Raw genomic sequence first — 12480 nt, forward strand, 5'->3', positions numbered from 1 at the left:
CTCACATTCTATTAAATATATACTTTGGAATATAAAGTAAAAAACAAAAAATCACCTCCTAGAATTTGGGACCAGAAAATGTGATCTTTTCCATGAAAAAATGACCTTCATTGTCATTCATCTTTTTCCCTTTGGCTGAGGCTACTAAAATGTTCACTGCTAAATTTAATGTTCAGTTACAGTATTTGTACACCCTTAGTTCTTGGCAGAATTATCTCCCCATGCCCTTCTGATCTCTTCTTCATCTTTAAAGGGCATGGCTTTGTCTCCGCAGAGGTATATTCCCCTACAGTTATGTTCAGTCACAGAAGGCAAAGCCTTCAGGTATTTTTACTGGAGGGACATGGGTGGGCTCATGGCAGTGCGCTTAGGGTGTGCATGGCCTGGGGTTCAGTCTCCAGCAAAGGTGGAGAAGGAGGTGGGGGGAAGGAAGGGAGGGTGACAGGGATGGAGCAGGCGGGAAGGTGAGGAAGACAGATGAAGAACTGTAGACTTCAAAGTTACTAGTTTTCCCCTATAACACTATCCCCATGTCACTTATGTTCCTTGAGAAATTTCAAAGCCTCCATATACTACTGTAGTTGGGATGATATTTTTATTTTCATTAATGATTACAAAGCAACTTAAGTATGTGTATATAGCTAAAACAATACACCATTTCCAAAATGTTTTCATACTTAATATTCATTAATTTATTTTCCTTTACAAAATAGATGTTCACTATACAGACAATTTTACTATTATTGAAATATATAAAGTCACAAGTAAGCACTGTCCATTCTGCTCACATTTTATTTGACTCTCATGACTGCCCTTACAAAGAGGGTATCTTTATTTTTATGTTTATCATTCACTCTACCAGCGTTTTCCAAGTGTCTGTTTTACGAGTGCTTGTTGAGGGCACACAAACACAGTGGTGAATAAAACCGCTAAGGGTCCTGCTCTCAGCGAAGTTCAGAATGTGTGAGAGTGAGGAGGCTTTACATCAGGCTACATCAGGAAGCTTGATCTGAAAACCAGTGCTTTCTCTGGTCCTTAACTTTCTATATTTATCTTCAACAGATAATATCTCTGAGTTAATTTCTTACATGTAAAACAAAAATGACAAAAATTTTCCAAATTACCACCTAAGTTCCATGACAATTACATATGATTAAAGTGAAAGCACTGGCCAAACCAGGGGACCTCATTTCAAGGGGAGGGCAAGAAAAGCTTTCTAGCTGAAGCACCTCTGGGGCAGCACAGCCATTTCAGTCTCTAGCAGCTCTTAAGCTGGCATAAATTCTACAATAGGCAAAGAACTACTCTGCAGCCCTCTCATTAATCTATTTATTAACTTCTATAAGCAATTTAATTTCCATAATTACAAGGCCAACTTAAATTCTCTTTATGTCCAACTACTAATTTTCTTTGGATTTTTCCTATGTTCTTGACAGTCTAATGAGTCATTCTGGGCATGATTTGCGTTTTGCTACAGGTTCATCCAATTTAGAAATATAGGAAAGGCTGTCCACCTCTAGTATCTTATATTTATTTCAGGACATCCTAGTAAAATGTGGACTCTTTTCAAGCCAAATATCTCTAACAAAGCAAACTTCTATTTCTTCCACTTTCTAGCATGACCTCAGTTATCTTTACTTATTCTTATTTCTAGACTGTGTTTTCTCTACCAGGTGTGTGTGTATGTATCATATATTTTGTTTTGTGTTGCTTTTTGAAACAGGGTCTCATTTTGTAGTTCAGGCTGGTCTTGAACTCATTATGTAGCCCAGGTTGGCCTCGAACTCATGGAGATCCTCCTGCGGCAACCTCCTGAGTACCAGGACTATAGGTGGATGCCACAATGCCTGGATCCTCTACCCTATATATTATTTATTTTTTAGCCTTTCAGTGTAACAGATAAATGAATGACAATATGCCAACATCTAATTTTAGATACAAGTGCCAAATCAAGTTATCTGCCATATAACAAAATGTTGGTTAAGTTTGAAGTTTTGTAACTTAATAAACAGAATACCCTTGAGGTATCAGATTAAAACGTCTTCCAAATTATAAACTTACTTAATAATCTCTTTGAAGGTAGAATATTATCATTAAATATTTGTTGTCCTGCCAATGTTAGTTCTTCACGTCCCAAAACAGTGTTTTTAGCATTCAATGTACAAAACAATGTTTTGTATTTACTGGATAAAATAATTAAATATTTTAACAATACCTTCTTAAACATGGTTCTGGGGATTGAACCAAAGATTTGTGCACACTAGGTAAGCGCATCTCATCCCCAGAAAGATGCTGTGTCTTCTAAATACTAAACCTACACAATGCAAGAATATACCATATATTTGCTAAGGTAAAGGGATTAATTAAAATGCTGCTTTCCTACTGACTAGTAAAGGAAAATGAGATACTGACCTACACGTCGAAGTGTTTGCTTTAGAACAGCAATGCAATTTTGCCCCATCAAGGCCCGTGGAGGGAGGAGGGTGCACAGTGACGCCAGGGTGAACAGACTGTGAGCTTTCAAGAAAGCACTGCCAAAGAGGGTCCTGAGGCAAGGGCTGGGTCTTACAGCCCTCGATGAGACCGTCCACAATCTCCATTTCAGTTTTCTTAGACATCAGAATTCTCTTGCAAGCATTCTGGCATGCATGGTCTTCAGCTCTGTCGCAGCAATATAAACCTACATTTTCAGAATATAAGGGGCAGTTTTATATCATGCATTGACCACGAGAGAGCATGACAGGGCACTGGAAATCACTGCTATTCTGCACCCCCAGCTGCAGGACATGGGTCTATTAAATACTCTCAGCAAACAGGTGAGGAAACAAAGCAACTTTATCATCAGAGCTCACCCTGCCCAAGCACAGGCCTCACGACACCGTCCTTACAATGTGCAACACCATCCCATATGGAAGAAGTTCTCCTGTAAAAGGGATCTCACCTTCTCCAAAAAAGTGCTACTGTACAGATCAAAGTGAACTTACCTTCTTCTAATGACAAATGTCTAAAAGGGATTATGTTCTTGATATAGGAAAAACGATTAATTTTTAAAATTTTTTTATTTTAAAGAGAAAAAAGATAAAACAAAATTTCAAAATAAGATAAAAAGAAGAATAACAATAGTTAAAACATTGCATATTATCTTTAATCAGAAAATATTTAATTATCCAATATTAGCAATAATAGCACAAACTTTTCAATGAACTAAGAGAAATTAGTATAATTATCTTAACTATCATATATATATATGTATGTGTGTGTGTATATATATATAATATATATATATATATAATATATATATATCTTTTTCCCTTCCTTTTTGCCATTCCCCCATCCCAGTTTCACTTTCCTTTTGAAGTTTCTTCCCATTTTACAGTATCTATTTCACATTTTGGATCTTATTTACTCTTTCAGCTTCTCACACTACGGAGACAAAACAATGTTTACATGTGTCAAGTTGCATCCATTTATCTATAAAAGTTTCAAGTTTATCCTTCTTTATGGCTGAGTAGTACTCCATTGTATATAAATATCACATCTTTTTTATCCATTTCTCATTTGATGGGCATTTGGGTGGTTCCAAGATCTAGCTATTTCAAGCTGTGCTGCTATAAACATGGGTGCACACATATCACTGTGGTACAATGTTTTTAATTCTTCTGGGAAGATACCCAGAAGGGGGATAGTTACATCAGATGGGACCATCAATCTTAGTTCTGTGAGGAATGTCCACACTGATTTCCATAGTGGTTGCACCAGTCTTCAATTGCACCAATGATGGAGAAGGGTTTCTTTCCCCCACATCCACTCCAGCATTTGTTATTGGTTGATTTCTTGATACTAGCCATTCTTTCTAGGGTGAGATAGAATCTCAGTGTTGTTTTAATTTGCATCTCTCGAATGAACAGTGATGTTGAATATTTTTTCATATATTTATTTGCTGGTTTTGATTCTTCATCTGAGAAATGTTTACTCATCTCTGATGCTCATTTTGGATTGGGTCTTTAAATTTGGGAGGACTGGTTTTTTTGAGTTGTTTGTATGTTCTCAATAGTACTCCTTTATCTGAGGAACAGCTGGCAAACATTTTCTCCTACATTGTAGAATCTCTCTTCTCTCTGTTGGCAGCTTCTCTTGTTGTGCAAAAGCTTTTTAAAAGGACAAGATCCCAGTTGTTCTTTGTGATAGTTCCTGTGTAATTGTGGTTTTATTCATAAAGTGCCAATGTCTTCAAGAGTTTTACCTACTCTATCTTCCAATAGATTTAATGCTTCTGTTTTAATGTTTGACCCATTTTGAATTTAGTTTAGTGCATGGTGAAAGATATGGGTCCAATTTTAATCTTTGGCATGTGTGGAGCCAGGTTCTCCAGCACCATTTATTAAGGAGGCTGTTTTTCTTCCAGTGAATGTGTTTGTGACCTTTGTCAAAGATAGGGTGACTGAGTATGTTTGGAGTTGTTTCTGTATCTTATCTGTTCCATTGATCTTTGGGTCTGTTTTTTTCTGCCAGTACCACATTGCTTTGTGTGTGTGTGTGTGTGTGTGTGTGTGTGTGTGTGTTTAATCACAGTAGCTTTACAGTATAATTTCAAGTCAGGGATTGTGATGCCTCCTGTCTTGTTTTTGTTGCCCAGAACTGTCTTTGCTATTCCTGGTCTCTTCTGGTTCCCAAAGGCTTTTAGAATTGTCTTCTCCAATTCTGTGAGATATGGCATTAGAATTTTTATCAGAATTGCATTAAAACTGTGTAACTGTTTTGGAAGTATGGCCATTTTCAATATATTAGTTCTTCCAACCCAAGAACAAGGGATATCTTTCCGTTTTCTGATACCTTCTCCAATCTCCTTTTCAGGGTACTGTAGTTTTCAATGTAGAGGTCTTTTACATCCTTCACTAGTCTGATTCCTAGGTATTTCATTTTTTTAGATGCTACTGTCAAAGGTGTTGTCTCTCTGATTTCTCTCTCGTGAGTCTGTTACTTGTGTATAGGAAGGCTATTGAGTTTTGGGTGCTGACTTTGTATCCAGCTGTGCTACTTAATTTACTTATTAAATCTAGCAGTTTTATTTGTGGGGTTTTTAGGGTCTTTATATACAATATGTCATCTGCAAATAATGATAAATTTAACTTTTTCCTTTTCTATCTTTATTTCTTTTATTCTTTTGTCTAATTGTTCTGGCTAGTTGCCAGGACTATTTGAGTAACAGCCAGAGTGAAGTGAAGAGTGAAGACAGTGGACATCCTTGTCTTGTTCTTGATTTTAGAAAGTTTTCAGCTTTTGCCCATTTAGTATGAAGTTGATTGTTGTTCTGTCATAAATAGCTTTTATTAGGTTGAGATAAAGACTATCTATTCCAATATTCTGTAGGGGTTTTTATCATCAATGGGTGCTGGACTTAGTCAAAAGCTTTTTCTGCAACTATTGAGATGATTGTTATGATTTTATCCTTGGCTGTGTCAACATGGTATATTATATTAATCATTACATATGTTGAGCCATCCTTGAATCCCTGGGATGAATTCCACTTGGTTATGGTGTAGAATCTTCTTGATGACTTGCTGCATTGTTTGCCAGTATATTACTGAGGAATTTTGCATCTATGCTCATTAGGGAGATTGGCCTGTAATTCTCTTTCTTAGTTGGGACCTTCTCTGGTTTTGGGATCAGGGTAATGCTTGCTCCCAGGAATTAATTTGGGAATATTGCTTCCTGTTCAGTTTCATTAAAGAGCTGAGAAGTGGTGTTAAGTTTTCTCTAAATTTCTTATAGAATTCAGCAGCGAATCCATAAAGGCCTGAGCTTTTCTTTGTTGGTAGTTTTTTTTTCCAGGTTCATAATTTATTGTACAAATTGATTGTTCAGGAGTGTATTATTTAATTTCCATGTGTTTATGGAGTTTTTGTAGTTTCTTTTGTCATTCATTTCTAGTTTCATTGCGCTATAGTCAGATAATATGCATGGGATAATTTCAATTCTTTTGCATTTACTTAAGTATGTTCTATGGACTAGTATGTGGTCTATTTGGAGAATGTCCTGTGTGCAGCTGAGAGGAATGTGTACTCTGATTTTGTTGGGTGGAACACTCTGTAGATATCTACTAAGTCCATTTGTTCAAAAGGTTGGTGTAGTTCTAGTATTTCATTATCGATTTTTTTTCTAGTTGATCTGTCTTTTTGTGACAGTGGGGTACTGAGATCCCTCAATACAACTGTATTAGGGCTTATTTGATTTTTCATGCCTATTAATATTTGTTTTATATAGTTGGGTACACTGGTATCTGTTGCATATATGTTTATGATCACTATCTCTTCCTCTTGAATTGTTTCCTTTAGAAGGATGTAGTGACCTTCTTTGTCCCACTTAATCAGCTTTGGCTTGAATTGACTTTGTCTGCAAACAGAGTATCTACCCCTGCTTTTTCCTGAGTTCCTGTTGCACAGAGGACATGTCTTTTACCTGCTGACTTTCGGTGTATGAATTTCTTTTTGAATTAAATGTGTTTCTTGTATGCAGCATATTGTTAGATATTCCTTTCTGATCCAAGTCTGCTAATCTGTGTCATCTGATTGATGAGTTAACACTGATGATTAACAGATATGTATTGATTTATCCTTGTCATGTTATTTTCCTGTTGGCTCCCCCTCTTTTTTTCCCATCTCTCTTTTTTAATTGTTTGCTTTGCCTGGTGGATTTCTTCTGTTGGGGTTCATGGAGTTGTAGTCCTTGATATCTCTTTCTAGAATGTCCTTCAGAACATTTTGGAGTGCTGGTTTGGTAGTCATAATACATCAGTCTTTTGTCAGTTTGGTTAATCACTCAGTTCCTTAAAATCTGACTACCTCTAGGATAGATGAAGCAAACAGATGTACAAAGCTGAAGCTACAAAGATTCCTGTAAGGTTCATGTTCACGTTGAGGCTGTGATTTTTTTTTTAAATGACGGTTTCTCTTCATTTTTTAAATTATGAAATCATAACTGCTCTTGGTAAAAATTCAAGCATTAAAGAAATATTACATAGAATAATTAGGCATATGACTAAAAATGTATTACACCACAACTTTGGTTCTGTAACTTTTTTTGCTTAATATATCTTGGGCTTCTTTTATGTAAATATACTTTTTGTTGTTTCTGAAGTGTCATTATTATATAGATATGTCATAATTTAATCAATTTTAATCAATATCCTACTGACGAATGTTTAGGTTATTTCTAATTTGTCTCTATTACATGAATGTAGTACATCTTCATATGAATATATACAACATATTTCTGCAACTTTGAGTAAGTTTTCTTCATTAATAAATTCTGACAAATGCAGTTGCTAGGTCAAAAGACATGATACCTTGGAATTCTAATGGTCATTATTCAACTTCTCCCCAAAATATCTATACCAAAGAACCCTTATACCCTTTAACTAGAGAATACCAATTTCCTCACATTCTCAACATTCCCATCTTTCTTGGCACTTGTTGTGACAAAATGTTTAATCTGTCAAATCTAAACATGAAAGGAAGTATGGTGTTTCCCATGTGACTCAGACTACAAGTATCTATAAATTTTTCTTATAAACTCTTTTATAAAAGATTGAAATGAGATGAATATGTCTCCTTTACTTACTATCTGTTGGGTTCCTCATTGGATAAGACTGGGTATAATTGTTCACACAGTGTATTAACTGTGGACTAACAGAGGCACAATAATTTTCCACTGCTTTAATCTGAGATGGGCCAGGAGAAGAGTCCGTTCGGAAAATGGCTTGACAGTATTCACGGCAATTTGTGTGATGACCTGCATAACTGCAGCACACCGAACCCACTAAGGAGGGAAAAGAGACAACATTCAAGTGACAACAGTCTTTTGTTAACAGTAAGTCTTCACCATAAAGATGGAACGGTACGTCTTTCTGAATTTGAGCAATCAAATCATGCTATAGAAGTCAAACACTAGGGGCTGGGGGTTTAGCTCAGTGGCATAAGCGCCTGCCTTGAAAGCAGGCAGTCATGAGTTCGATCCCTGGTACCAATAAAAAGGAAAAAGACAAAAAAAAAAAAAAAAAAAAGTCAAACACTAACATCAGCACTACTGTAGACAGCCGTGGGATAGTCAAGGGGTCACTGACAAGAAAACCATTATCCACCAACTTTAGAGTTCAGTGATTCTCCACAGGCACAGCATTAGAAGCATATGAAAGCATTCTGGTTGTTCTGATGATTTGGAGAATACGTTTATCATGTAAAGCGTGGATGTCAGGGCTACTAAATATCTTTCCTGTCCTATCCAGGATAGTCGTGTGCAACCAAACTGTCTTCTAAAATGCTAAGAGTGCCTCACTGAAAACCACTGAAACAGCTTCCTTCCATATTAGATTTGTGGAGGTTTATAAACTATGAAAACAATACCAAAATGAAATAAAACTCCAAATGCTTCGTATTTATAAATGAGGACAAGTAAAAACTAACGTACATCAGACACATAAGTTTGACAACTAAGTATATATCTTGAAACAAAATCCTAAAATTTCTATGTGTTGGGCTCCACACTGGATGAGACTGGGTATAACTGTTCACAGAGTGTACTAGACATCTGTAAGAATAGCCTAAACTGGGATACTACATCTTTAACCATAGATATGATTTATTCCCATACTGAAAAGTAAAACTCACTTAAAATAAATATGAATGGATTTATGTCTTAAAATAAGCACCAGTGGGCCGCCATGTAAAGTATATGGGGAAAGGGTGCTGAGTAGTTGGGAAGACAACGTGGTAGCTATAGTGAAGCAGACCAAGAGATTCTCACAGGAGACTCCTGGGGTTTGTGGGAGGCTGAAGGCAGACATGACAGACGTTCAACAGAAGAGGTTTAGAGAAAAAGCAGGTAAGAATCCCTCAATAACTATTAGAGATGGATACCAGGGAACTAGAATTAGGTTTCTGGTGACTTCCAGAAATAATCATGTAAATTAATGGATGTAGGATAAGCCTGAGCTTCTAGGACCAGGAGAGTGTTCCGTCCTTATTGTGCCACTTGTTTTTAACTTACAAGAACTGCCAAACTTACTGTGCCCACTTCCAAAGAGTTTAATCACAAAACAGTTATTTATTTTTTGGCGTGGTGCCAGGGAACAAACCCTTGCACATGCCAAGCAAGCAACCTACCTCTAAGCTATATCTCGTGTCTCAGGAGGAACAATTATTTGTGACTTCACTCACTACTACAAACCTCAGTGAGGATACACCAGTAGCAGGAGTGGGGCACGGTGAAGACAGAAGACACAGCGGAAAAGGAGAGGCTGCCCATCTTCTTACTACCTCGTTAGGCTGCTTCCTCACCAGTGTGGCAGGACATAAGAGAATTCCAAACTATGCCCCAGTTTGAAGGATAACAGATAAAAGCATAGACAGCTAATGCTTATTGTCCTCCCACGTAAGTCTCCTGACAAACTAATTTAAACAACTATTTGTCCCTCCACTGTATTTTTTCATCTCTAAATGCTCACATATCCCTTCCACTTGCAGTGCCTCTGCTTCAATCTCCACTGTTCACATATATTTTACCCTTCAAGGCCCACTTGAGTCACCAACTCCAGGAAGTCACCCCTCTGTACGCTTGCAGGAAGCAATTCCTGTGTGTTATCTCATAATTTACCATGTCTTAGAGTTCTTAAGAGAACATGTCATGTTCTCCACAGCTGTGTGTCTGCCCCACGTCAAGCAAATAATAAATGTCCTTTAAATGAACTGAGAGGTAGCCCCAAGCAATTGCACATTATATGATGTGCTTAATCTCTGAAAGTGATCCTATTATTACGTGTTAGTATCTTCCGCTAGCACACTGAGCTCTGTGTCTGCTCTGTAAATCTGCAATTAGAAACAAGAACTGTAATACTACATGAATGACTTGAACGCCCTGGAGGAAAGAGCTTAGCTGAGTCCTGCTGTGCACATTCTTTCAGAAGGCTTATTACCAGCCTAACCTACAGTGCCAGATCTTGGCTGAATCTGTAACAGCTAATCAGGTTCTGTAGACTGTGTTACTCTTTGTATAGCCACCAACAATATACTTACTTTCATTTCGGCTAATGCAACTGAAAAGAGCATTCTGCAAATTAAAGAAAAAACAAATAAACAGAAATTAACAACCAGACAGAGTTTCAAATTTTATTCCACTTTATGGCTACATGAAAATCAGGATATAATTTTTCTCTAAATTGAAGGCTAAAAACACAGAAGCTATAAAATGACTACCTGACAAAAAAAGGAAAACATCTTCTAACACATATCAAGGGTCATGATGATTATCACAAGCTTTATACTGATCGTCTTACAGCAAACTGAGTTTATGTTCGCTCTTTCAATGTGTGTCACAATGTATTACTCTCCATCATTTCTTGTAAGATACAAAACATTTTCCAGAAAACACACTAATCAAGAACATTTAAGGAAATACGTATACAACCATGGTATTTTAGAGCTGGAAGGACCTCAGAGGTCATCTCTAGTGGTTCTAAAACATGGCTGTGCACTGGGGACACCGGACTTTCCCAGCCTTCCTAGATTAAAAAGTGTCAGAATCTGGGGTTAGGACACAAAGCTAAAGTTCAAACAAGGTTGCAAACGTGGTTCTTTCTCAGGCTTCCTGAGACTAGAGTTTGGGAATCTACCTACCATTTTACAAATGAAGAAGCCATTTCCTCAACAGGGCAAAGAGACCTACCTCTGATCACAGAACAAGCCAAAGGCACAGCCTGAGACTAAAACTAGTTTCTGGAATCAGATTACTACGTTACTCTGTATTAAAGTCACTGGAAGGCAAATGAGAACACAACCTAGAAGTAAAGAAAAACCTTTGTCCAAAGCCACTTAGATAATTCAGGGTTTTTCAGTTATTAATAGTTAATACCATTAACAACTGAAAGATGGGTTTTTAAAAACAGATAATACAGGCAAAAAAAGATTTATGAAAGTCAAAAACACCTTTATTTTAGTTGAATCAAGATGAATCTGGCTTTTAAAATTGTGGTTCAACCTCAAGGCAGCTAAATGGTCTGTACTTTAAGGACCAACTTTACTAACTTAACTGAAAATCTAACTTTGAAGATCCATCTATGTAGCTGGAAGAGCTATAGAATGAATTCATTTTCTCCACTAAAGAATATTCTCTGAAAAAATAAGCCGTGCTTGATTCATTCACTTAAAGCAAAACAAAAATTTAAAAAACCCATAAACCTCTGAGCCTCATAAAGACTAATGAACTCACCTAGACTGAACTCCTTTCTGCTAGAAGTCTCAACAATAAACATAAAAAAGTGTTATTTAATATTGATATTACTATTCACTCACATTTCCTTGTTTTAGTTGACTTTTCAGCAGGTCATTTATCGACAGCTTCTACTGGGATTCACTGGATCCAGAAACATTTATAATTCATCTGAATTAAGATTAAATAACAACCTTCTACCAAGACTCTAGCTCCCTTTGAATGGATGAATGTGACTTTAGCTAGTTTCCTTCTCTTTGTGATAACCTAGCTATTGCTCTTGGTTTCTGATTTCTCTGACTTCGTGCCTGAAGGAGTGTGTTTATTATTTTATTGGCTTCCCTGGTGTGCACAGTCTGAGTTGCACTTTCATGATTCTTGTAGACATTCTCAAAGTCCCTAGAGCAGTGGCTCTCTACCGAGGGTGATTCTGCTTTCCAGGGGACATTTGGCAATGCCTAGAGACAATGTTGGTTAGTCAAACTGTAGTATGTTGGTGATTAGCATCCTATAATATACTCAACAGCTTTCCCTAGCCCCCAAAGCAAAGGAGTATCCAGACTAAAATGTCAACAGCACCAAGTCTAAGAACCTCTGCTCTATAGACTTATAAATTTATGCAAGCTGGATTTTTAAAAATTGAACTTACAAATTATTTATATATATAGTCACTCTCTGCCAGACAACTTAGCGTGGGAGAGATATTAAAGGAAACAGAACCTGAGATATACAGCAGATTATCCAACCCAATTTTTAACAAGTCAGAGACTAAGGTCTAGAAAAGGAAGTATCTAAGGCCTCTAGCATCTACTTGTAATCAGGCCAAATCTTGCCTCACATCTGTTCTTGTAAATAAACTTTATTGAAATACTGCCACAGCCATTTGTTCATGTGCATCTACTTCACCTTACACAGCTATAACACAGTCCATAGATAGAGATTCTATAATCTGCAAGCCTGAAAACATTTGCTATCTGTCCCTTTACAGAAAATCTGTCAGTTACCAAAGAGAATGGAAACAGCTGCTTCCTTTGATGTCACAGCCAGATGTGCCCCAGCACCTCTCCTTTGTTTTAATATTTACTGATAAATCTTTCTTGCACAAGTATATCTCAATTTGTTGAAAAAAAAAGCTTTCACATTTACGACTTTACCCATTTTGAGGTTTAAAAGAATGTTCACACTAGTATACTGATCATTGATGAATTAATCATTTCT

The 12480-nt window shown here is 36.8% G+C and overlaps 1 protein-coding gene across 3 annotated transcripts in view; it reads right to left on the reverse strand.

Annotated features, from left to right (window-relative positions):
- Positions 1 to 12480, reverse strand: part of Reck (reversion inducing cysteine rich protein with kazal motifs) — an 80224-nt gene that overhangs the window by 24666 nt on the left and 43078 nt on the right. For all 3 annotated transcript variants that reach the window (XM_023565519.2, XM_063225488.1, XM_023565520.2), the window contains 3 exons: positions 10071 to 10104; positions 7621 to 7818; positions 2413 to 2680 (listed from right to left, as the gene is read on the reverse strand). In XM_023565519.2, coding sequence (XP_023421287.2) covers positions 2413 to 2680; positions 7621 to 7818; positions 10071 to 10104 — 500 coding nt within the window. The remainder of the gene's footprint in view (positions 1 to 2412; positions 2681 to 7620; positions 7819 to 10070; positions 10105 to 12480) is intronic.

The sequence above is a fragment of the Cavia porcellus genome, unplaced genomic scaffold (assembly GCF_034190915.1).
Source record: "Cavia porcellus strain 051 isolate PalLab524CR breed Dunkin Hartley unplaced genomic scaffold, mCavPor4.1 scaffold_1, whole genome shotgun sequence".
In the NCBI taxonomy this organism is placed as follows: Eukaryota; Metazoa; Chordata; class Mammalia; order Rodentia; family Caviidae; genus Cavia; species Cavia porcellus.